The following is a 26,623-nucleotide window of genomic DNA, read 5'->3' as shown; positions in this document are numbered from 1 at the left end:
TAATTAGTGACAATTTTTGTTGCGTGGATTAATGAGAGAGAGAAAAAAGGCCAAGTCTAATTTGCAGAAAATGTAATAGGTCCTTATGGGAAACATACTGCACAGGAGGAGCTGCATATCTGCACAAAATCTCATGACTGTAGCTCAAATGGGACAGGATATATGCTTGTTCAAATTTTGGAATTGCAGTTGATTGCTATAGCGCCACCCTTGGGCCAACAACTGTAATTGTGTAAATACACTTCATTCAACCAAGTTTGTGCAAAATCGGGGCAGTGGTGTCTGAAATATTGCGTGTGACTAACTTAAGAACGTATGGAGATAAATCCGAGGGGGACTATGGATCTAATTGTGGGGGACAACAACAACAAAAAAACGTACTATTAAATGATGTAAAGTCTCTTCAGATGAAGGGCTCCCAAGTGGTGCAGCGGTCTAAGGCACAGCATCTCAGTGCTAGAGGCGTCACTACAGACCCTGGTTCGATTCCAGGCTGTATCACAACTGGCCGTGATTGGGAGTCCCATAGTGTGGCGCACAATTGACCCAGCGTTGTCCGGGTTTGGTCAGGGTAGGCCGTCATTGTAAATAATAATTTGTTCTTAACTGACTTGCCTAGTTAAATAAAATAAATAAATAAAAGTTGGGGCAGTTTGGTCTGGAAAGGCAGTCATTTAATACAGTGTTGCAAAAGTAGACCTCTGTCTCCCTCTACTGACGTGAGGCTATTTGCATATTACTTCCCAAAACCAGAGTTCGCCATCACGGCCCCGTTTTGTCTTCTAGAATACTTTTTAGGCAACTGGGCCACCGTAGTTACTTTGCCGACGGAAAGTGGTGAACGTGTGGTATCTAGCTAGCTAACTACTTGAACAGGTGAAAGTATGTTTTGAATTACATTTTTTATGTATTAATATTTTCCACTCAAACATACCCAATGCAATATTTAATGAACTGATTTGATTTCAAAATTATAAAAGCATGAGTTTCATGTAAACGAACCATAATACGAGCTAGCTACTTAGCGTCGTTAGTTTACAGCTGCAACACATAACGTTATGGATATGGCTGCAATATGTAGCTAGCAATTTAGCTAGAGCTGTTTTATCTGACTGAGCTAGCTAGGCAACAACATTCGATGCTTTCTTTGAACCAAGCTAATCGGACGACACGGTTTCTTTCAGTAGCATAAGTTAATAAGATAACGTTACTTTAGCTAGATAAGTTATCCAATTACCGAATGCCCACTCCTCTCTGCGCCAAGTTGTAAATTTAGTTTGAAAGTGTCAACCGACTATAAAGGCAACCCAGTTAGCTAAATAAGTGAAATGCCAATGCGGGACAGGTGGATCAGTAGTAGCCCTTCATCGTGACTCTCAGTTCTATTCCACATAGCTAAATCATTGGACGAAGAAGTCGTGTTCTGTACGGGGGAGTTTTTTTGAGCACCCCGACGCTCTCTCTGAACACTAACACCATTTGCGGTACGGTTTTTGGAAGCATAAGGACCTCAATTAATATCAGCGAGAAATAATTTTCACAAAAAAACGTTACACACCTTTATCGGGTTAGGGATCCCACACGGCCATATTTCCATGTTACAGCGCTTATTTACGGAAAGCAGAAGACAGTGGACTACCTGTCTCCCCGAACAGCCTGCTCTCATAGATTAGACGTAACGTGATCAACGTAAATCCATTGTATTCAAACACATACGTTATGTTTGGTATGGTTACTTAAGGTTGGTCGGGTGTATAAAGCAAACGTTCGAATCTCATCATGGACAATTTTAGCAAATTAACATTTAACTGCTTACCTACTTTTTAGATACTTTACAACTACTTAGCATGTTAGCTAAACCTAACCTTATAATTTTTTTTGCTAACCCTACCCTAATGTAAACGTCTCGCAACCCAATGGTTTCGCGTTCGAATCTCATCATGGACAACATTTGCATTTAGAGGAAATTAGCAACTTTTCAACTACCTACATTTTTTTTGCTACATTGCAACTACTTAGCATGTTAGCTAACCTTAACTCTTTTAGCTAACCTAATGAACCTAATTCCCAAACTTAACCCTAACCCCTAGGCTAGCTGATGTTAAGCTAGCGTATGTTAGCGTTAGCCACCAAGCTAACATTAGCCACAACAAAATAAAATTTGTAACATATCATACATTTAGCAAACGTACATTTTTCAAATTCGTAACATATACGAATTGTAATTTGTAATGTATCATACGAAATGGTGATAGACATCCCCAAATTTAATACATACCATATTAAACGTAACATATGATACTAAATGGAGTGTCACAGATTTTCATACAGAAAAATTCAAAATGCTCTGAGACCAGGTTGCTCCGAATACCTGTGTGTAAACTGAAGACAGATGACACAAAAAAACTGTCGGCTTCCACTGTGTTAACTGATTTAAAACTGTGTACATAAGTGTGTATTTAGCATTTGTGAAATTATTCTGATGTGATCTTTTTGTTTTTAGAACAGAATTGATTCAAGTTTAGATGAAGTATTTGTCTGTTTTGGCTTCTAGAGCCAATTCACCTTCAAACGGAACATGTAAAGTCCTTGGACTATAAGGAGTAACGTTAGGCACCTTTAGTCCATTGGGCAAGTGCAGCAGCATCAAGTGATATGTAAAACGAATCTCCATCCAGCTAGCTAGCCAGCAAGTGCTTTACTACTTTGATTGCTCGCTAGGCTAGGCTAGGCTAGGCTAGGCTCATAGGCTACATAACAAAAGTTGTCTTTTAGTTGAAGATCAGAAGTAGGCAGGCTAGCTAATTGTAGGACCAGGCATTCACATTGTATTGGGCATATAATTAGGAATTAGAATACTATACTGAACAAAAATATAAATGCAACATGTACAGTGTTGGTCCCGTGTTTCATGAGCTGAAATGAGATCCCAGAAATGTTCCATACACACAAAAAGCTTATTTCTAATGAATTTAAACAATTTATCTGCACTGTGTTTGTTAGCTAGCTAGCCAGTTTTAGAAGAATGATTCATTTGTTTTTACATTTGTATTACCTGCAAATACAGTGCATTCGGAAAGTATTCGGACCACTTCCATTTTTCCAAATTTTGTTACGTTACAGCTAGTGATGCACCGATATGACATTTTTGGCAGATACCAATATCCGATATTTTCCTTGTCAAAAATAACGAGACCGATATTTACAATTTTAGCGGCCTTTTAAGCATTCTATTTCAGTTAAATTAACACACACACATGGATGCAGCGGTCTAAAACAAGTGATTTGAAAGCATAGTGTAAATTCACCTGAGAGCTTCAGGTTTTTGATAGGAGAGGTATCATTTCATATTTTTAAATGTAAGGTTGTCTAACTATACAAATACTTTTTGAGATCAACTGACACTAACCAAAGAGTTTATCAAATTGAACAGCTCCTGTTGAACAAGTGTAAGATCCGGCCATGTTTGGGAGTCCCATAGGGCGTCGCAGGGTAGGCCATCATTGTAAATAATAATTTGTTCTTAACTGACTTGCCTAGTTAAATAAAGGTTACACATACTACACAGACCAAAAAGTAATTTTGTTGGCATTTACTTATGTCGCCATTACCAGTAAAACATAATCAAAACTTATTTCTTTCACTTATTTGCTGTTTCGTTGTTCATTTGTTCAGTCATTTCATTCTCAGCCAGGATTTCTAAGGAAAGCCGTTTGGGTCTTTGCATGTCAAAAAAGATAGCCGTCAAATAGTGTCAAATAATCTTGTTGACCAATCAGGACCTGAATATAACTGCACGTCACATAATATGACGCAGTTATTACACGTTGATTACACTATCACTCGTATTTCATATGTCAACGATTCATCGATACGTATGCTATGATGCTGGTAAAGTTGTCTCGCGCACATACATTTCTGGTCATAAAAAAAAGCTAGCTAGCTCATGATGCAAACAATGTTCTTCCCCAAAAACATAGCAAAACGACAATCTGTCTCAGTTGCTATAGTTAGCTAGCTAACTATATAGCTAGGTGTCATCTAAAATAACCCTAATTTATAAGACAGTTCTTATTTGATTAATGGTGGTCGGGCCCATCTGTGAAGCTAGCCACAATAAGGATTAGCCACAATAGTGGACTTTGCAGTTAGCCTTCAAAATAAAAATGTAATTGACTGATGCAAATGCATACAAATAGTATAGTTATTCCATAATTGAATAGATCATGCTAAACGAGGTTGGATTGTTGTATAGAGTCAACAGAAGACAATAATTTGTTAATTTGACAAAAATCTGTTGAAATCACACTGGATGTATTATACTTTAGAATTCATTTGGGAGCATACTTATTTTAGTGTACAGCCTTACCTATTGATTGTGGATCAATGACATGGGGTATCAGTGACACCCAGAGAACATTAGCATCGTTGCTCTTATTGCAGGACTCTGAAACAACTGAATTGAGCCACATGTATTGTCAACCTATGTGTATTGAACACTATTCCAGAGGGAAAACAATACTGCGTGGATTAGAGGTCGACCGATTAATCGGCATTGCCGATTAATTAGGGCTGATTTCATCGGCCTTTTTGGACACCGATTACATTGCAATCCACGAGGAGACTGCGTGGCAGGCTGACCACCTGTTACGCGAGTGCAGCATCAGAAGGACCTTGTGGCTGCAAGGAGCCAAGGTAAGTTGCTAGCTAGCATTAAACTTATCTTTTGAAAAAACAATCAGTCTTCACATAATCACTAGTTAACTACACATGGTTGATGATATTACTAGGTTAACTAGCTTGTTTTGTGTTGCATATAATCAATGCAGTACCTGTTAATTTATCATCGAATCACAGCCTACTTCAACTTCACCAAACGGTTGATGATTTAACAAAAGCGCATTCGTGGAAAAAGCACTTTCATTTCACAAATGTACCTAACCATAAACATCAATGCCTTTCTTAAAATCAATACACAAGTATAATGTTTTTAAACCTGCATATGTAGTTAAAATAAATTCATGTTAGCAGGCAATATTAACTAGGGAAATTGTGCCACTTCTCTTGCGTTCAGTGCAAGCAGTCAGGGTATATGCAGCAGTTTGGGCTGCCTGGCTCGTTGCGAACTGTTTAAAGACTAATTCATTTACCAGAATTTTACATAATTATGAGATAACATTGAAGGTTGTGCAATGTAACAGCAATATTTAGACTTAGGGCTGCCACCCGTTCTATAAAATACGGAGCGGTTCCATATTTCACTGAAAGAATAAACGTTTTGTTTTCAAATTGATTGTTTCCTCATTTGACCATATTAATGACCTAAGGCTCGTATTTCTGTGTGTTATTATGTTATAATTAAGTATATGATTTGATATTTGATAGAGCAGTCTGACTGAGCGGTGGTAGGCAGCTGCAGGATCATAAGCATTCATTCAAACAGCACTTTACTGCATTTGCCAGCAGCTCTTAGCAATGCTTGAAGTACAGCGCTGTTTATGACTTCAAGCCTATCAACTCCCGAGATTCGGCTGGCAATACTGAAGTGCCTATAAGAACATCCGATAGTCAAAGGTATATGAAATACAAATGGTATAGAGAGAAATAATCCTATAATTCCTATAATAACTACAACCTAAAACTTCTTAACTGGGAATATTGAAGACTCATGTTAAAAGGAACCACCAGCTTTCATATGTTCTCATGTTCTGAGCAAGGAACCTAAACGTTAGCTTTTTTACATGGCACATACTGCACTTTTACTTTCTTCTCCAACACTGTTTTGCATTATTTAAACCAAATTGAACATGTTTCATTATTTATTTGAGACAAATGTTATTTATGTATTATATTAAGTTAAAATAAGTGTTCATTGTTCATTCACTATTGTTGTAATTGTCATTTATTACAAATACAGTTGAAGTCGGAAGTTTACATACAGTGAGATTGGAGTCATTAAAACTCATTTTTCAACCACACCACAAATTTCTTGTTATCAAACTATAGTTTTGGCAAGTCAGTTAGGACATCTACTTTGTGCATGACACAAGTAATTTTTCCAACAATTGTTTACAGACAGATTATTTCACTTATAATTCACTGTATCACAATTCCAGTGGGCTAGAAGTTTACATACACTAAGTTGACTGTGCCTTTAAACAGCTTGGAAAATTCCAGAAAATGATGTTATTGCTTTAGAAACTTTTGATAGGCTTATAGACATCATTTGAGTCAATTGTAGGTGTACCTGTGGATGTATTTCAAGGCCTGCCTTCAAACTCAGTGCCTCTTTGCTTGACATCATGGGAAAATCAAATTAAATCAGCCAAGACCTCAGAAAAACAATTGTAGACCTCCACAGGTCTGGTTCATCCTTGGGAGCAATTTCCAAACGTCTGGAGGTACCACGTTCATCTGTACAAACAATAGTACGGAAGTATAAACACCATGGGACCACGCAGCCGTCATACCACTCAGGAAGGAGACGCGTTCTGTCTCCTAGAGATGAATGTAGTTTGGTGCGAAATGTGCAAATCAATCCCAGAACAACAGGGAAGATGCTGGAGGAAACGGGTACAAAAGTATCTATATCCACAGTAAAACGAGTCCTATATCGACATAACCTGAAAGGCCGCTCAGCAAGGAAGAAGCCACTGATCCAAAACCGCCACAAAAAAGCCAGACTACGGTTTGCAACTGCACTTGGGGACAAAGCCACTTCCCTGTGGCTCAGTTGTTAGAGCATGGTGTGTGCAACACCAGGGTTGTGGGTTTGATTCCCACGGGGGGCCAGTACAAAAAAAAAAAAAAATGCATGAAATGAAAATGAAATGTATGTATTTACTACTGTAAGTCACTCTGGATAAGAGTGTCTGCTAAATGACTAAAATGTAAATGTAAAGATGGTACTTTTTGGAGACGTCCTCTGGTCTGATGAAACAAAAATAGAACTGTTTGGCCATAATGACCATCATTATGTTTGGAGGAAAAAGGGGGAGGCTTGCAAGCCGAAGAACACAGAATCATGATGGGGGGGGGGGGGGTGCTTTGCTGCAGGCGGGACTGGTGCACTTCACAAAATAGATGGCATCATGAGGGAGGAAAATTATGTGGATATTGAAGCAGCAACATCTCAAGCCATCAGTCATGAAGTTAAAGATTGATCGCAAATGGGTCTTCCAAATGGACAATGACCTCAAGCATACTTCCAAAGTTGTGGCAAAATGGCTTAAGGACAACAAAGGCAAGGTATTGGAGTGGCCATCACAAAGCCCTGACCTCAATCCTATATAAAATTTGTGGGCAGATCTGAAGCATGTGCGAGCAAGGAGGCCTACAATCTTGACTCAGTTACACCAGCTCTGTCAGGAGGAATGGGCTAAAATTCACCCAACTTATTGTGGGAAGCTTGTGGAAGGCTACCCGCAATGTTTGACCCAAGTTAAACAATTTAAAGGGAATGCTACCAAACACCAATTGAGTGTATGTAAACTTTTGACCCACTGGGAATGTGATGAAAGAAATAAAAGCTGAAATAAATCATTCTCTCTACTATTATTATGACATTTCACATTCTTAAAATAATGTGGTGAGCCTAACTGACCTAAGACGGGGCATTTTTACTAGGATTAAATGTCAGAAATTGTGAAAAACTGTGTTTAAATGTATTTGGCTGAGGTGTATGTAAACTTCCAACTTCAACTGTGTGTGTGTGTGTGTGTGTGTGTGTGTGTATATGTATATGTACACTGCTCACTAAAATAAAGGGAACACTAAAATAACACATCCTAGATCTGAATGAATGAAATAATCTTATTAAATACTTTTTTCTTTACATAGTTGAATGTGCTGACAACAAAATCACACAAAAATAATCAATGGAAGTCCAATTTATCAACCCATGGAGGTCTGGATTTGGAGTCACACTCAAAATGAAAGTGGAAAACCACACTACAGGCTGATCCAACTTTGATGTAATGTCCTTAAAACAAGTCAAAATGAGGCTCAGTAGTGTGTGTGGCCTCCACGTGCCTGTATGACCTCCCTACAACGCCTGGGCATGCTCCTGATGAGGTGGTGGATGGTCTCCTGAGGGATCTCCTCCCAGACCTGGACTAAAGCATCCGCCAACTCCTGGACAGTCTGTGGTGCAACGTGGCGTTGGTGGATGGAGCGAGACACGATGTTCCAGATGTGCTCAATTGGATTCAAGTCTGGGGAACGGGCGGGCCAATCCATAGCATCAATGCCTTCCTCTTGCAGGAACTGCTGACACACTCCAGCCACATGAGGTCTAGCATTGTCTTGCATTAGGAGGAACCCAGGGCCAACCGCACCAGCATATGGTCTCACAAGGGGTCTGAGGATCTCATCATCTCGGTACCTAATGGCAGTCAGGCTACCTCTGGCGAGCACATGGAGGGCTGTGCGGCCCCCCAAAGAAATGCCACCCCACACCATGACTGACCCCCCGCCAAACCGGTCATGCTGGAGGATGTTGCAGGCAGCAGAATGTTCTCCACTGCGTCTCCAGACTCTGTCACGTCTGTCACATGTGCTCAGTGTGAACCTGCTTTCATCTGTGAAGAGCACAGGGCGCCAGTGGCAAATTTGCCAATCTTGGTGTTCTCTGGCAAATGCCAAACGTTCTGCACGGTGTTGGGCTGTAAGCACAACCCCCACCTGTGGACGTCGGGCCCTCATACCACCCTCATGGTGTCTGTTTCTGACCGTTTGAGCAGACACATGCACATTTGTGGCCTGCTGGAGGTCATTTTGCAGGGCTCTGGCGGTGCTCCTCCTTGCACAAAGGCGGAGGTAGCTGTCCTGCTGCTGGGTTGTTGCCCTCCTACGGCCTCCTCCACGTCTCCTGATGTACTGGCCTGTCTCCTGGTAGCGCCTCCATGCTCTGAACAATACGCTGACAGACACAGCAAACCTTCTTGCCACAGTTCGCATTGATGTGCCATCCTGGATGAGCTGCACTACCTGAGCCACTTGTGTGGGTTGTAGACTCCGTCTCATGCTACCACTAGAGTGAAAGCACCGCCAACATTCAAAAGTGACCAAAACATCAGCCAGGAAGCATAGGAACTGAGAAGTGGTCTGTGGTCACCACCTGTAGAACCACTCCTTTTTTGGGGGTGTCTTGCTAATTGCCTATAATTTCCACCTGTTGTCTATTCCATTTGCACAACAGCATGTGAAATTTATTGTCTCAGTGTTGCTTCCTAAGTGGACAGTTTGATTTCACAGAAGTGTGATTGACTTGGAGTTACATTGTGTTGTTTAAGTGTTCCCTTTATTATACAGATCGGCTTTTTTTGGTCCTCCAATAATCGGTATCGGCGTTGAAAAATCATAATCGGTCGACCTCTAGCGAGGATCTTTTGGAGTCTGATAACTCTGAATATCTTGGGTACTGAGTAGACTGTTACTCCATTTCATTGATCACCAATCCTTAGGTAAAGCTGTACAGTGCAATATGAATGTCAATACACACAATAGGCTGTCTGGGGAGGTGATTTCACACAGTCGCGCGATATGAGCTACAACGCTAATATTTGCGTAAACTCTAAACAGTTCTGTGGGTGTGTTCTGTGGGTGTCACTGAGTAGACTGATACCCCATTTCTTTGCTTCACATTCCAACCTCTTCACATTTTCTAGTCTAAATATGGCATTATTCCACCAATTGTAACTTTCTGCATCACTTTGAAATGGGTACTTTTATTTTGAAGGCAAACCGCAAATTCCACTATTGTGCCTAATCCTTATTGTGGCTAGCATCACAACACAAGCCGGTCAGGTCGAGCGTCACTAGCCAGATGAAGCTTGCTGGCTGCTTATAACGTTAGCTTTGGGCAACAAGGTTAAGTAGCTGGCTAGCTGTTCAATTTCATTAGGTGAAGAATTTGCTGTCGAACAAATAATGCTTTATTACCATTGCGGTATTGTAAACACATCGTTTGTTGCCGGTGTTTGCTTGTTTGCAGACTTTTTGTACAGCTTTGACAGTGCTACTGATAGTAGTGGTGGCGTTTGGCTTGCACGTTATTTAACTCGTGAAATTGTGTTATTGTCAAATTTGTGTTATTTGACGTGTCTTTTTTGACACGCAAAGACCCAAATGGCGTTCCATAGTATGTCGTGAAGCTAATAGCAGTGACGCTATTACTGTGTATCTCCAGTAGGGCAACATCTGAACAATGGCGCACTTGGTAACGTTAGTATGTACTGGTGCTCGATCAGTTGCCAACATCACCCACGACAGAGAACAGTTGATTGTCAAGGGCAATGTATTCCATTTTCTTGGCGTTAACTCAAATGCAAAATCCATTATCTCGCTGAAATTTTCTCTTTCAAATGACTGCTCGACTTGACTGCTCGATCCACACAGCAGACATTGTGGGCTAGGTTAGGAATGCTGTGTCGCGCAAAATTTTACGTGGAGTCATTACGTCATGTACCTACGTTATATAGGTATGCACGTCAGTTTTGACATCAGTTTTTCACATCGGCATTAAACTATACATTGGGCCGATACCGTACTTGCCAGTTTTCGCTAATATCGGCCAATTCCGATATGTTCACCGATATATCGTGCATTCCTAGTTACAGCCTTATTCTAAAATTGATGAAATAAAAAAATGCCCATCAATCTACAAACAATACCCCATAATGACAAAGTGAAAACAGTTTTTATTTTTTATTTTAGGAAATGTATTAAAAATGAAAAACAAAAAATACCTTATTTACATAAGTATTCAGACTAGGGTTGCAAAATTCCAGGAACTTTAAATAAATTCCCTGCAATCCTGGTTGGAGATTTCTAGATTTCCTGAACTGGGATTTCAGGAAAACCAGGGAATTTATTGAAAGTTCTCTGAATTTTGCAACCCTAATTCAGACCCTTTGCTATGAGATTTGAAATTGAGCTCAGGTGCATCCTGTTTCCATTGATCATCCTTGAGATGTTTCTACAACTTGATTGGAGATGATTTGACAAGGCATACACCTGTCTATATAAGGTCCCACAGTTGACAGTCCATGTCAGAGCAAAAACCAAGCCGTAAGGTCGAATGAGTTCTCCGTAGTGCTCTGAGACAGGATTGTGTCGAGGCACAGATCTGAGGAAGGGTACTAATACATTTTGGCAGCATTGAAGGTCCCCCAAAACACGGTGGACTCCATCATTCTTTAATGGAAGAAGTTTGGAACCACCAAGACTCTTCCTAGAGCTGGCCGCCCAGCCAAACTGAGCAATCAGGGGAGAAGGGCCTTGGTCTGGGAGACGACCAAGAACCCGGTGGTCACTCTGACAGAGCTCCAGAATTCCTCTGTGGAGATGGGAGAAACTTACAGAAGGACAATCATCTCTGCAGCACTCCTCCAATCAGACCTTTATGATAGAGTGGCCAAACGGAAGCCACTCCTCAGTAAAAGGCACATGACAGCCCACTTGGAGTTCGCCAAAAGGCACCTAAAGTACTCTGACCATGAGAAACAAGATTCTCTGGTCTGATGAAACCAAGATTGAACTCTTTGGCCTGAATGCCAAGCGTCACATCTGGAGGAAATCTGGCACCATCCCTCCGGTGAAGCATGGTGGTGGTAGCATTATGCTGTGGAGATGTTTTTCAGTGGCAGGGACTGGAAGACTGGTCCGGATCGAGGGAAAGATGAACGGACAAAGTGCAGAGTGATCCTTGATGAAATCCTGCTCCAGAGCATTCAGGACCTCAGATTGGTGTGAAGGTTCACCTTCCAACAGGACAATGAGAGAGAGACTCTAATCTCTGCCAAATGCGCTTTAACAAAGTACTGAGTAACGGGTCAGAATACTTATGTAAATGTGATATTTCTGTTTTATTTTTATTACTTTTGCAAAAATGTCTAAACCTTTTTTGGGTTTGTCATTATGGGGTATTATGTGTCGATTTGAGAAAGTAAATAAAAAGTAACATAACAAAATGTGGAAAAAGTCAAGGGGTCTGAATACTTTCCGAATGCACTGTATGCCAAACAATCCATTCAAACAACGCATTCAGTTGATGATAGGACTTAGACAAGTTCTAAATGCAACAAGAACTGATATTGTATCATAGTATTCACAGCTTTCTAGGAACCAAAATGTAGACATTTCTGGTCTGTTTAGATATATTTTAGAGGTTATTTACACACAACACCCCCCTGTGTAATTTGGATTTATAAGTACAGTGCCTTCAAAGTATTCACACTTCTTTACATTTTGTGTTAGTCTGAATTTGAAATTGATTGTCACTGGCCTACATAATAATCCATAATGTCAGTGGAATTATGTTTTTAGACATTTTTACAAATTAATTTAAAATGAAAAGCTGAAATGTCGAGTCAATAAGTATAGTATTAAACTCCTTTTATGGTAAGCCTTAAGTTCAGTAGTAAAAATTTGCTTAACAAGTTACCTAAGTTGCATGCACTCACTCTGTGTGCAATAATAGTGTTTAACATGATTTTTGAATGAGTACCCCATCTCTGTACCCCACGCATACAATTATGTGTAAGGTCCCTCAGTCGAGCAGTGAATTTCAACCACAAAGACCAGGAAGGTTTTCCAATGCCTCGCAAAGAAGGGCATCTGTTGGTACATGGGTAAAAATATAAAAGCAGACATTGAATATCCCTTTGAGCATGGTTAAGTTATTAATTACACTTTGGGTGGTGTATCAGCACACCCAGTCACTACAAAGATACAGGCGTCCTTCCTAACTCAGTTGCCAGAGAGGATGGAAACTGCTCAGGGATTTCACCATGAGGCCAAGGGTGACTTAAACTGGACAAAAAACTGAGGATGGATCAACAACATTGTAGTTACTCCACAATACCAACCTAAATGACCAAGTGAAAAGAAGGAAGCCTGTACAGACTAAATATATTCCAAAACATGCATCCTGTTTGCAATACGGCACAAAAGTAAAACTGCAAAAAAGGTGTCAAGGAAATGAACTTTATGTCCTGAATACAAAGTGTTATGTTTGGGGCAAACACTACACATCACTGAGTACCACACTTCATATTGTCAAGCATGGTGATGGCTGCACATGTTATGGGTATGTTTGTCATCGGCAAGGACTAGGGAGTTTTTTTAAGATAAAAAAATAAATGGAATAGAGCTAAGCGCAGGTAAAATCAGTTTGCTTTCCAACAGACACTGGGAGACAAATTCACCTTTCAGCAGGATAACTACATTATACACAGGGCCAGATATACGCTGGAGTTGTTTACCAAGACAACATCGAATGTTCCTGAGTGGCCTAGTTCCTGAGTGGCTGTCTAGCAATGATCAACAACTAACTTGATAGCTTGAAGAATGTGCAAATATTTTACAATCCAGCTGTGCAAAACGCTTAAGAGGCTTACCTAGAAAGACTCGCAGCTGTAATCGTTGCCTAAGGTGATTCTAACGTATTGACTCGGGTGTAAAATAGGTATTCCTATATTTAATAAAAATGAAAAAGCTCAGCAATTTCTAAAAACATGTTTTTGCTTTGTCATTATGTGGTATTGTATTCGGGCTACAACACAATGTAGATTAAGTCGAGGGGTATAAATACTTTCTGAACACTCTGTATTTGACAATATTACAGGTGAACAATAATTGTAATGCACGTAACATCACATGCCTGCCTTTTTATTTTCCTACATCAATAAAATCAGGATTATGCCTCTGTCATTCTTTCCAATTAGACTGGTTTGGATTTCTTCCTGACCAATATGGCTGCAATTTTCATCTCGTTCTGAAAGTTTGAGGCTTCATTACATAGTCCTCTAGTCATTTAATAGGATCTCTATGGTATTGGCTCTGTTTTTATGGCTTTCTTTTTGTTTATTGTTAGGGTTGCACTGGAGAGGTTCTGATTAGAAAGGTTTTGTTATGCATTGCCTAATTTGACGTGTTTTCTTTCTTGTTTGTTGTGTAATAGGTCAGCAGATGGCATCAGCAATGATCTCCGTCCACACCACAGCTTCTCGCTTTGCCTTGCTTCAGGTTGACTCTGATTCGGACTCCGATTCGGAGTCAGGAAAGACCAGAGGTGGCCGGGACTCTGGAAAGGGTCGGCCTGGGAAGGCAACCGAGGGGAAATCCACCGCGAGCAACGGCAAGAAGGAGAAGAGGAAGAAGAAGCGAGAGCAGCAACAGAGCGAGGCCAATGAGGTGACTGGCAGAGGCGTTTAACCTCCTCGCTGAACACCAATTTCTGGTGTTCCCAATGTCAGGTCTCAAAGGTTTCAGTTTTACTATTTCACCTGAGCTTGTGGACTGATGATGACTCCTGTCTCTTGTCCCCAGTTAAGGAGTCTTGCCTTTAAGAAGCTCCCTCAGAAGTCCTCTGCCCCGCTCCCCTCCCTGTCTCTGCAGGGTGTGGCCAATGAGCTACTCCATCCCGCGGCAGGGGACCAAGCCATGCCCCCGGAAGGCTGGCAGCAATGGAAACAGAGGGACTACCAGGTAGAACCTGACAGATCTCCCTCCCCCCCGATCTGAGATGATCAAATAGGTTTTAGAGATATGGTGAAATATGGTCCTACAACTACATTTATTTTCTTCATATCTACATGATTGCTTAAGGGTTGTTTCTGAACAGGGCTCATGGTCACACCTGACATGGTGGGCATGAATGGGCATTACAATTTCTTATGGATGTTACCCTTACCTGATATCCCCCAGCTAATCCCATCCTTAATCTTCATCTTTGTTTCTGCCCAATGCAGTTAACGAGTGAGCTGTATGAGGCAGACCTGGAGAAGGCACTGATTATGAGTAAACTGGAGTTTGAGGAGCACAAACAGGTACCATACTGCCCCATTGCAGCGCTAGAGCTCTGCTACCCGAACCCGATGGACCCCGACATTATACATCGTGTTTTCATCAATAACTAGGTTACTGGTATCACTAAATTGATCATTAACATTTTGAAGCCTAGCCATTTGGTTGTGCTCTGCTGCGCAGTACATGTCATGGTGTCAGGAGTTCTTCAACCTTGTCAAATATAAGACCAGAACATTGTCAGAGTCCACAGGAGAGATTATTTTAATGAAAATAATAATGTTCCTTGAGTTTTGTTGGTTTAGAGTGACGAAAAGTCACTCGTTTATCACTAACTGTTCTCTGTCTCGTCATTGAGCAGAACAGCAAGCAGAGGTGTTTCTATAGATACTCGCACTAGCAGAGATATGCACAGAGCGCATTCAGTGGAGGAAACAAGGTACAGATAGTAACAGAGGAAGTTATTTCTGGGTTCGGCCAGGGCCGGTCCTTAAATTTGTCAGTAGCAATCAGGCATGAGTAGGGCCTGAACGCCGTGGGCATGGGTATACAGCACCCTGTCACAAAACATCTATCATTAAACGATTAACAGAAATCAGAACCATAGAGAGAACTACACACATATGGCTCTGACCAAAATGTATATTTGTTTGATGAGGAAATGAATGTTCCATTAAAGCAGATGCTGTTCTTTTTTAAATTGCCTCCTGTCAGGATGATGACGGAACAGATACTCCCTCTCCCAAGTCCCGAGGAGGAGCAGCGGCAGGGAAGAAAGACAAGAAGAAGAGCCAGCAGGGGAAAGACAAGAAGATGACTGTGTCTCTGAAGGACTTCCAGGCAGAGGGGGGTGAGACCAGCAGTGGTTAGAGCTACACTTATGTTAAAGGCCCAGTGCAGTCCAAACAAATACAGATTTTCCTGTGTTTTATATACACTGCTCAAAAAAATAAAGGGAACACTTAAACAACACATCCTAGATCTGAATGAAAGAAATAATCTTATTAAATACTTTTTTCTTTACATAGTTGAATGTGCTGACAACAAAATCACACAAAAATAATCAATGGAAATCAAATTTATCAACCCATGGAGGTCTGGATTTGGAGTCACACTCAAAATTAAAGTGGAAAACCACACTACAGGCTGATCCAACTTTGATGTAATGTCCTTAAAACAAGTCAAAATGAGGCTCAGTAGTGTGTGTAGCCTCCACGTGCCTGTATGACCTCCCTACAATGCCTGGGCATGCTCCTGATGAGGTGGCGGATGGTCTCCTGAGGGATCTCCTCCCAGACCTGGACTAAAGCATCCGCCAACTCCTGGACAGTCTGTGGTGCAACGTGGCGTTGGTGGATGGAGCGAGACATGATGTCCCAGATGTGCTCAATTAGATTCAGGTCTGGGGAACGGGTGGGCCAGTCCATAGCATCAATGCCTTCCTCTTGCAGGAACTGCTGACACACTCCAGCCACATGAGGTCTAGCATTGTCTTGCATTAGGAGGAACCCAGGGCCAACCGTACCAGCATATGGTCTCACAAGGGGTCTGAGGATCTCATCTCGGTACCTAATGGCAGTCAGGCTACCTCTGGCGAGCACATGGAGGGCTGTGCGGCCCCCCAAAGAAATGCCACCCCACACCATGACTGACCCACCGCCAAACCGGTCATGCTGGAGGATGTTGCAGGCAGCAGAACGTTCTCCACGGCGTCTCCAGACTCTGTCACGTCTGTCACGTGCTCAATGTGAACCTGCTTTCATCTGTGAAGAGCACAGGGCGCCAGTGGCGAATTTGCCAATCTTGGTGTTCTCTGGCAAATGCCAAACGTCCTGCACGGTGTTGGGCTGTAAGCACAACCCCCACCTGTGGACGTCGGGCCCTCATACCACCGTCATGGAGTCTGTTTCTAAACATTTGAGCAGACACATGCACATTTGTGGCCTGCTGGAGGTCATTTTGCAGGGCTCTGGCAGTGCTCCTCCTGCTCCTCCTTCCACAAAGGCGGAGGTAGCTGTCCTGCTGCTGGGTTGTTGGCCTCCTACGGCCTCCTCCATGTCTCCTGATGTACTGGCCTGTCTCCTGGTAGCGCCTCCATGCTCTGGACACTACGCTGACAGACACAGCAAACCTTCTTGCCACAGTTCGCATTGATGTGCCATCCTGGATGAGCTGCACTACCTGAGCCACTTGTGTGGGTTGTAGACTCCGTCTCATGCTACCACTAGAGTGAAAGCACCGCCAGCATTCAAAAGGGACCAAAACATCAGCCAGGAAGCATAGGAACTGAGAAGTGGTCTGTGGTCCCCACCTGCAGAACCACTCCTTTATTGGGGGTGTCTTGCTAATTGCCTATAATTTCCACCTGTTGTCTATTCCATTTGCACAACAGCATGTGAAATTTATTGTCAATCAGTGTTGCTTCCTAAGTGGACAGTTTGATTTCACAGAAGTGTGATTGACTTGGAGTTACATTGTGTTGTTTAAGTGTTCCCTTTATTTTTTTGAGCAGTGTATATTTCCACACTATGAGGTTGGAATAATACTGTGAAAATTATAATAATGCCATCTAAGTGTAAGAGCTGTTTGAAAAGACTGCTTGAAATTTTAGCCTGTTTTGGTGGGATGGAGTTTTGGCCTGCCTGGTGACATCAGGTGGTAAATTTGTTAATATATAACAATAACGTGTTTGAACAAACAGTGAACTTTCTGTACCCCCTCATCTCTCTCAGTAACTTTCCATACACATATTTCCTGTTCCCCTTAATCAATAAATTAGTTAGAACCGAACAAGACCAATAAGAAAGAGTTCCAAACCTCTGCCAATAATAATACATTCTAGTAAGAAATAATTTGGTGAGTGCTTATATTTGTCCTATTTCAGACATGTACAAGTGTGTATGTGTGAATTGGAAATGTTTTATTTTTTTACATATCACAACTCTCCCTGAGACAGCCTTTGGAGAGTGGGGTCACGGCCAGGGTCTGTCGTTATCAATGGCGACTTTGGAGCAATTAGGGTTAAGTGCCTTGCTCAAGGGCACTGTTTTTTCACCTTCGGGTTCATGGCCCAACGCGCTAACTGCTAGGCTACTTGCCGCCCCAATAACCGCTAGTTTTCAGATTTCCACTCCCCTCAGACCAGTACCAGACAGTCCTACCTAAATTCTTGCTTAAGAAATTACGCTGGAAGAAGCTATTTTTGTTTCTTTTTTTACCAGAAACGATTTGACTTTCAGGAAAAAAAAGCTGCATTGGGTCTTTAACATTGAGCACTGCCCCATTTCATCAATAGCAGTAACACTAGGACTACTTGTTTAGCAATCAACTTTGAGCAGGTGCTGCGTATAATATGCAATAATTCTCTGTTTTCTCAGTGGCCCCACTCGTGTTATTATTCCGTTTTTGACGACGTTCACTTGACTTGTTTAATTCTCCTTAAAAACCACGATTCTCCTTTACAGATCAGCTGAGTAAGAAGCAGGAGAAAGAGGTGAGGTATGGCATCACTGTTGTATTCGGTGTTTGGCTTGCAGTGCTTCGGTCGAGGGTTTTAAACCCTGTAATGTAAGGATGAATGTAATGGACAGGTGGTGATATGACGTGAACTAGCGCAAATTGTGTAGGTTTGTGTGTGTGTGTGTGTGTGTGAGTGATTTTAATAATTAAAATGCTGAATCCACTCTCCAGGAGCCCAAACTGCCCACACCTCCAGAAGACAAGTTCTTTAACAAGCTTGAGGATGACGTTAGCAAAATCGTACAGCAGGAAAAAAGACGGGAGCAGTTTTCTAACAGCACTGACGCCGAGGTCACGACTTCAACAGAGCATGAACCGGTGAGACCGACTGCAAATCAGTTCATTCCAAGTATAATGGTTTTGTGTTAAAATTATATTCGACCATTGAGTGACTGCTGATGAGACCATGGAGGACAGGGTAACTCTCTCTCAGAGCCTAACTGTGACACCCATCACACCTCCCAGGACCCCCGAACTGAGCAGCTAAAGGACGACTTGGAGAAGAAAGACCAAGAAATCGAGAAGTTAAAGAAGGTCATTTCACAATGGGAGGTGAGTCGTTGGATGGATACTGTACTGGGCTTTGGATGGAGCATGTCAAGAAGACAGAATACCGCCATCTGGCATTTACAGTTGGTGTGAACGTGTTATTGTTCTCGATCCTCAGGTGAAATACAAAGAAGTGAAAGCCAGAAACTCCCAGCTCCTGAAGATGTTGCAGCAGGGAGAGAGTACAGCTACTGCACTCCTAATTCAATCTGAGACTATACAGTAATCCATTACTGATGCATTAGGTAGGCCTACTTGTTCTCATTCTTTCTCTTCCTCTCTCCACAGTGAAAGATAAAGCAGAGATCTTACTGCAGGTGGAAGAGCTTCTAAATATCAAAGAGGAGCTGTCTTCACAGGTGTGTGTGTGTGTGTGTGTGTGTGTGTGTGTGTGTGTGTGTGTGTGTGTGTGTGTGTGTGTGTGTGTGTGTGTGTGTGTGTGTCAAACCATTAATGTGGCACAAAGCTGTCCTGGTTGAATGACATTTATTTCTCTCTCCAGGTGACATCACTACATGCCTCACTTGAACAAGAGAAGTCGAAAGTGAAAGGTTTGCAAACAGATCCGCCAAAACACCATCAGGTAAGACGTCACATAGATACTCCTCGCACTTGCAAGTAAAACTCAATACAACACACATTTAGTGTATCTCATAAAGTGTCCCTGTCTAAAATCAAACCAACAGCTCACGCCTGGTTCAGAGAGAGGGATAAAGGCTTCAGTGTAGAATGACCCCAGTTTGTTTGTTGTGCTGTTCAACCTGTGTAAAGCAGTGAGTCGAATGGGATGTCTTTTAAATCTAAGGTGCGTGCGTGTGTGTGTTCCACTCTTAGAGCAGGCAGGAAGTCACCTCTAGGAAGATTACCAAGGTAACAGTGCAGCAGCAGTAGTCCTCACTCTCCAGAATAGTACACAAAACAGAACCATTCACTCTGTCCAACTCATTACTATATGAGTGATTCCCCCCCAAATTTGTTTTTACTTAATGTATGAATATTGACAAATCTAATCATGAATATTATGAAATGTATGCATTCACTACTGTAAGTCGCTCTGGATAAGAGCGTCTGCTAAATGACTAAAATGTAAAACAAACCACCATTTTAGATTTGGAAATGTTATCTATATATTGTTGAACATAATATACTCTATGGTCATATCAAAGTTACAGAGTGGGATCTCTGCTACCTTTAGAGTTATGATCCAATTTGTAAGTGTTACCAACCAACTGAATGTGAAAATAGATTTAAAATGGTCGCCCTCTGCTGGTAATTTGCAGGATGTGCAATTATACAAGTAAAAGGAGGACTGTGATTGGTTACATTGCCTACCAATTTCGCTGTGAAGTAGAAAAAAAAGTAAAAAGTAGCAGATTTCCCACTCTGGAATGTTGATATACCTGTATAGTATATTATGTTTAGGGCTGTCAAATGAGTCAAATAATTAAATTGCGCTAATGGCATTGGTTAATTTGCTAAAATTTGGCCCTAAAGAAAGATTTTTCTATTTAAAAAGTAATGCATTGAGTTACAGGCATACTTTGATTTGATTGTAAGGGACGGAAACACAGAATTATCTAGGCTACATCAGAATGTTTTAATAGCATTTTCACTATAAACAACACAAAAGTCATTGTAACATACAGTTAGCTATTAATGTGCCCAATGTTTAAGTAGGCCTACTCCCTCTTATCAATGTTCTTGAAGTTTAAGACTTGCTCACACACACACACACACACAAACACACACACACACACAGCTTTAAGTACTGTTAAAGCTTCAGCCATTCTAAATGAGTGTGACTACAGGGGAAAAAATTACTGGCTCTATGGATACAAGGAGCTTTTAAACCATCTGTACAGTTCAGAGAACTTTACACACAGGCCTACATACTCTCTCTCACACACACGCATACACTTATGACCTAAACTCACAAAAGACGAGCGTGCAAGGCGTGCATTTTAGAAAGCATTGTTTTGAATTATAATGACCCAACCGAAGCCGGGTGGGCGGGTTGTCAGCTTTGATGCATCACTTTAATTAGAACGTCTCTCTCTTTTTGCGTTTTATCGCTGTAGTCACACAAAACAATAAAAATGTTGTCATGATTCACTTTCTTTTCAAGCTCATTTGAATTGGAAAGGTAGGTAAGGGTTGAGGCTTTACCACACATGCTAAATTAGACCAATTCATCCACTAATGGAAACAACATCGCTATGAGCAAAGATTATTGGAGATATGGACTATCCTGCTAGCATATAGTCACTGTTCTGCCTGTCCCGTCTTTTCCACCCGCCTCACTCTGCTTGCGCCGCCCAACGCTTATGGTGACTTTTTGAGAAGGGTGCAACTGCAGCTAACAATTCGGGGCGTTCCTGTATGTGGACATTCCTGCATCTGCATAAACCCCTCTTTATACTTCCATTGGTTAGTTTTTAAGCTATGACTCCAGTACATAGGTGTGAGGCACGGACGATCTACTACAGTAGATGGTAGTCATGCACCATAACGTTGGATGCCAACCGCCAATAAACCCCACAGAAGAAGAGGCAGGGGCTTCAACGTTAGGGGGGGCTGGAATTTTGCGGGCTGCAGTTGCACACTATTGGAGTTTTACTGCTGCTTTACCCCTGCTCTCACACACATCCTTTCATACAGTGGTTCTCAACTGGTTTTGCCTGGGGACCCAAATTTGACAATTGAGTCGCGACCGAATATTATAGACTGTTACATTTTATAATGTTGTGTTGCAGCTGCCTTCCTGGGCAGGTTTCACTTGCAAAATAGACTGTCTCAATTATGATATTAAATAAAGTCATTACACAGCCATTTTAACTGAAAACATTTGATCAATTCAGCAGAATAAGCCATTTTAATCAGGCGACCAGTTCAGGAGTGGGGTGTAATAAATGATCAGACTCAGAACATGACATCAAAACCAGTCCAATATTGTTCATGAACAGTAACACATACCAGTGTTTGAAAAAAACTAAACAGTTTTAATCATTAGGAATTTTTAATCATCAATTATCATGACAACCTTAAAGTTTGTGCCCTTGTAAAGTCAGCAACAATAAGTGGTGCAGCAGTATCCTTTCAAAATAAATGTTGGTGCGAAGGTTACCTTTTTAAAATCCTCCCGCGACCCCCCCCCAGTTGAGAATCACTGCTCTAACACACACACACACACACAATCATACACACCCCACTCTTACATATGCAGCCTACAGTACTTTGAAGCAGTAGCCTATTCCTTTTCAGTTCTTGCAATCAAAATGTGTACATAGTCAATGGTCAAGTTATCATGTTGCTAGGTAACATGACTAGCTAAACAATGTAGTTTGTTATAAAACCAAACAATACTGACTCCAGAGTAGTTTAAAACGACCCGCGACATGCACACGAATCCTAGGCAAAAAAATAAAAAATAGCTTTGGGAATATTGGGCATATTTTTAAAAATTATATTGTAGAATGGCACATGGTCTTTAGTGATGTTAAAGGCGCAAGCATTGACTGGTAGGGCTGCTGTCCAAACTCATAAAAGACACACTCTCGTCCACTTACCCTCGCCTTATGCCCTTGGGGGAATCCCCGTCGCCATCTTGGCGGGCGGTCCCACTGATTAGCCAATCAAGGGAAGTTTGCAACGTTAGCCCCTCAACCCTCGTTTTTAGTCGAGTTTGCGAGTGTACAATTATGTTCACTACGGGGCCTGAAACTCCCCTTAATTCAAATTGCAACGATTGTACATCCGCTAAGTCAGCGAAAACTTAAAAACAACATCAATGGAGAAGTCAACATACAAGTGTAAGTAAAAACTAATGCAAATAAGTTAGAAATGGTGCAAATAATGCACATGACGGCACAAACACGTCTCGTAAAAAGTAAATATGTTTTTATTTGGTTATCTTTTGGAAATTGTAGAAATAAAGCATTTTACTTCTACAGAAGTTCCAGCTAGGCAGGCAAACGTTAGTTAGCTAATTAATTTGCTAGCTATCATATAGTAGGCGTATATTAATCATTATATATTTAAAATAATTAGACATGCACTCATAATTGACTGTAGTGCGTTTAAAGCACCCACAAGCTACCGGTGGCTGAAAACACAATCATCGCGGGATGAACGAGTGACGAATTTCCGGGCAAGGGCGGTCCATTTTAAAAATCATTCCTTCCTCCCTCGCCACTTTCCCTGCAAGTGTATACTTGTCCTGATTCGTCATCCGAAGGGTCTACTTAATTTGAGGGCTGAGGGGATAGGGTGTCTTAAGTGTTTGGACTGTTCTGCGCTTAAAAGGGCCTGTACGGAATACACGTGCTCTTGAAAGGTTCCATGCGGTGATTAAATAGAGAAGTGATAAACAGGGCACGCGTTAACGTGTTATTAGGGCTTTAACGCTATTCGTGTTCATTTGTCAATATTCTTATTTTTTGTTGTTTTTGAAATCAAAATACTACTCATATTACCAAGTAAGCGGCAGAGCTTCATATAACACCAATTTTTGCTTTGTAGCACCTACAGATGAAATATTATAGTCTTAACCAAGCGTCCCACCCTAGTCAACAGCCAGTGGAATCGCGTCGCGCGAAATACAAAACCTCATAAATGCTATAACTTCAATTTCTCAAACATATGACTATTTTACACCGTTTTATAGATACACCTCTCCTGAATCGAACCACGTTGTCCGATTTCATAAAGGCTTTACAGCAAAAGCAAAACATTAGATTATGTTAGGAGAGTAACCAGCCAGAAATAATCACAGCCTTTTTCAAAGCAACTAGATGCATCACAAATACCCAAAACACAGCTAAATGCAGCACTAACCTTTGACAATCTTCATCAGATGACACTCCTAGGACATCATGTTACACAATACATGCGTTTTTTTGTTCGATAAAGTTCATATTTATATATAAAAACAGCATTTTACATCGGCGTGTGACATTCAGAAGATATTTTCCCTCAAATGCTTCCGGTGAATCAGCGCTACAATTTACAAAATTACTATTCGAAAACATTGTTAAAATTTAAATATTGTCATTCAAAGAATTATAGATTAACATCTCGTGAATGCCACCGCTTTGCCAGATTTAAAAATAACTTTACTGGGAAATCACACTTTGCAATAAACGACTGGTATGCTCAGAAAAATAGGCTAGGCAATTCATGTTAGCGCCATCTTGGAACCATCAACCGTCAAAAATACTATTGTAAATATTCCCTTACCTTTGATTATCTTCATCAGAAGGCACTTCCAGGAATAACAGGTCCACAACAAATGTAGTTTTGTTCGAAAAAGTTAATAATTTATGTCCCAATAGTTCCTTCTTGTTAGCGCGTTCCGAAGGCTACTCAAAATGTACCGTAGTGCGCGGGACTTGTCGTCACGAATGTTCAAAACATTTTTTTAAGTTCGTTCAAACATGTCAAACCTTGTATAACATAAATCTTTAGGGCCTTTTTCAACCAGAGCTTCAATAATATTCAAGGCGGACGATTGCATTTTCTTACTAAACGTTCCAAACGGGGAGGGTAGCCATGGGCGGCCGGGTCATTGTAGTAAATGGCCCTCCCCATGTGACCAAGTTCCACAGCCTCTCTTTGGGTCAGTTTGTACCATAGAAGACTCAAACCACTTTGTAAAGACTGTCGACATCTAGTGGAAGCCTTAGGAAGTGCTAAATGATTAATACGCCCCTGTGTGTTTCAATGGCAAAGGTTAGAAGTGATTTCCACACATCAGATTTCCATTTCCTGTTTGTCTCAGGGTTTTGACTGCCATATGAGTTTTGTTATACTCACAGACACCATTAAAACAGTTTTAGAAACTTTAGGGTGTTTTCTATCCAAATCTACTAATTATATGCATATTCTAGTTACTGGGCAGGAGTAGTAACCAGATTAAATCGGGTACGTTTTTTTATCCGGCCATGCAAATACTGCCCCCTATCCCCAACAGGTTTTAAAGGAGGCCTGGTTAATGCCAAAATGTCATAAATATACCAACTTTGATTAATTACTTCAAGTATGCTGAACTGTTAGTGTATTTCAGTTGAAGGATATTAGTTTGGTAACAACTTATCATGAAATGTCGAATCTCCTGAGCTGTCTTAAGCCCTTGGAGACAGTCAAGCCCCAGACAAGCGGACCACCAAACTAACAATGTAAGAAACGTTCTGTACTCACTCCATACTTTCTGGTCTCCTCTGATTGGCAGGGAAACAGGAAGGGGAAAAAGGGTTCAGAGCCTGATCTATGAAGACCGCAGAGGGAAGAACATTGACTGCAAAATACAACAAAGCAAAGCACTCCTATTCTTCAGGATCTATTTGTTTGTATGGTTATTCTCTTCTCTCTGTCTTCATGCACTATGCATGCCTTGTATACCACACACACACCAACTCCTGGATGTGCCGCACTGCAGAAGTTATTAAAAGGCTTGTAATGAAGGCTGTACTGATTTAAAGATATGTTTTCTGTTGACTGACATCGCAGCTCCTCTTTGTGTTCTGGTATGGAGCTTTATTGTTCTGGTCTGCTCCCTGCCTTCTCTGGGGTGATGCCAAATGACAGGTGGGATTTTTTTTCTTTTTCTTTTCACTGCAAGTTAAATAAACTACTTTTTCAGTGTAAAATCATGTCTCCTTTTGTGATATTACTATGTGCTAATGGTACACAAAAGCTGTAAAACTGTTTTTGGTGCTGAGGAGAGTTTAGTATCTTTTAGTGGAGCCTCTTCATCACTCATGACATATCGTATACAGTCGGAAGTTTACATACACCTTAGCCAAATACATTTAAACTCAGTTTTTCACAATTCCTGATGTTTAATCCTAGTAAAAATTCCCTGTCTTAGGTCAGTTAGGATCACCACTTTATTTTAAGAATGTGAAATGTCCGAATAATAGTAGAGAATGTTGATTTATTTCGGCTTTTATTTCTTTCATCACATTCCCAGTGGGTCAGAAGTTTACATACACTCAATTAGTATTTGGTAGCATTGCCTTAAAATTGTTTAACTTGGGTCAAATGTTGCGTGTAGCCTTCCACAAGCTTCCCACAATAAGCTGGGTGAATTTTGGCCCATTCGTCCTGACAGAGCTGGTGTAACTGAGTCAGGTTTTTAGGCCTCCATGCTCGCACATGATTTTTCAGTTCTGCCCATACATTTTCTATAGGATTAAGGTCAGGGTTTTGTGATGGCCACTCCAATACCTTGCCTTTGTTGTCCTTAAGCCATTTTGCTACAACTTTGGAAGTATGCTTGGGGTCATTGTCCATTTGGAAGACCCATTTGCAACCAAGCTTTAACTTCCTGACTGATGTCTTGAGATGTTGCTTCAATATATCCACATCATTTTCCTACCTCATGATGCCATCTCTTTTGTGAAGTGCACCAGTCCCTCCTGCAGCAAAGCACCCCACAACATGATGCTGCCACCCCCGTGCTTCACGGTTGGGATGGTGTTCTTTGGCTTGCAAGCGTCCCCCTTTTTCCTCCAAACATAATGGTCATTATGGCCAAACAGTTCCATTTTTGTTTTATTCAGACCAGAGGACATTTCTCCAAAACGTATGATCTTTGTCCCCAAGTGCAGTTGCAAACCGTAGTCTGGCTTTTTTGTGGCGGTTTTGGATCAGTGGCTTCTTCCTTGCTGAGCGTCCTTTCAGGTTATGTCGATATAGGACTCGTTTTACTGTGGATTTAGATAGTTTTGTACCCGTTTCCTCCAGCATC

General features: G+C 41.2%; 1 protein-coding gene across 3 annotated transcripts; it reads left to right on the top strand.

The window, feature by feature from the left end:
- The first annotated feature begins 775 nt into the window (after nucleotides 1-775).
- LOC115199731 (G kinase-anchoring protein 1) lies at nucleotides 776-25,520 on the top strand. 3 transcript variants are annotated; one of them, XM_029762116.1, is made up of 12 exons: nucleotides 776-876; nucleotides 13,964-14,196; nucleotides 14,332-14,490; nucleotides 14,754-14,831; nucleotides 15,523-15,658; nucleotides 18,273-18,301; nucleotides 18,499-18,645; nucleotides 18,793-18,879; nucleotides 18,995-19,058; nucleotides 19,165-19,235; nucleotides 19,379-19,459; nucleotides 25,103-25,520. In XM_029762116.1, the coding sequence occupies exons 2-12, from the start codon at nucleotides 13,972-13,974 to the stop codon at nucleotides 25,142-25,144; spliced, it is 1,119 nt and encodes a 372-aa protein (XP_029617976.1). In that variant the 5' UTR covers nucleotides 776-876; nucleotides 13,964-13,971; the 3' UTR covers nucleotides 25,145-25,520. The 3 variants fall into 3 exon arrangements, with proteins under 3 accessions (XP_029617976.1, XP_029617977.1, XP_029617978.1); XM_029762117.1 differs by having other exon boundaries at nucleotides 788-882; XM_029762118.1 differs by lacking the exon at nucleotides 776-876 and adding an exon at nucleotides 4,661-4,695.
- Nucleotides 25,521-26,623: the final 1,103 nt, after the last annotated feature.

The sequence above is a fragment of the Salmo trutta genome, chromosome 9 (genome assembly GCF_901001165.1).
Source record: "Salmo trutta chromosome 9, fSalTru1.1, whole genome shotgun sequence".
Classification (NCBI taxonomy): Eukaryota; Metazoa; Chordata; class Actinopteri; order Salmoniformes; family Salmonidae; genus Salmo; species Salmo trutta.
This window is presented reverse-complemented; position numbering and strand designations above follow the sequence as displayed.

Excerpts from the sequence above, each read along its gene's own strand:
- LOC115199731 (XM_029762116.1), top strand. The coding sequence starts at position 13,972 with ATGGCATCAGCAATGATCTCCGTCCACACCACAGCTTCTCGCTTTGCC. Across the intron at positions 18,646-18,792 it reads CTTCAACAGAGCATGAACCG|GACCCCCGAACTGAGCAGCT; the intron begins GTGAGACCGACT and ends CACACCTCCCAG. Across the intron at positions 19,236-19,378 it reads AAGAGGAGCTGTCTTCACAG|GTGACATCACTACATGCCTC; the intron begins GTGTGTGTGTGT and ends TTCTCTCTCCAG.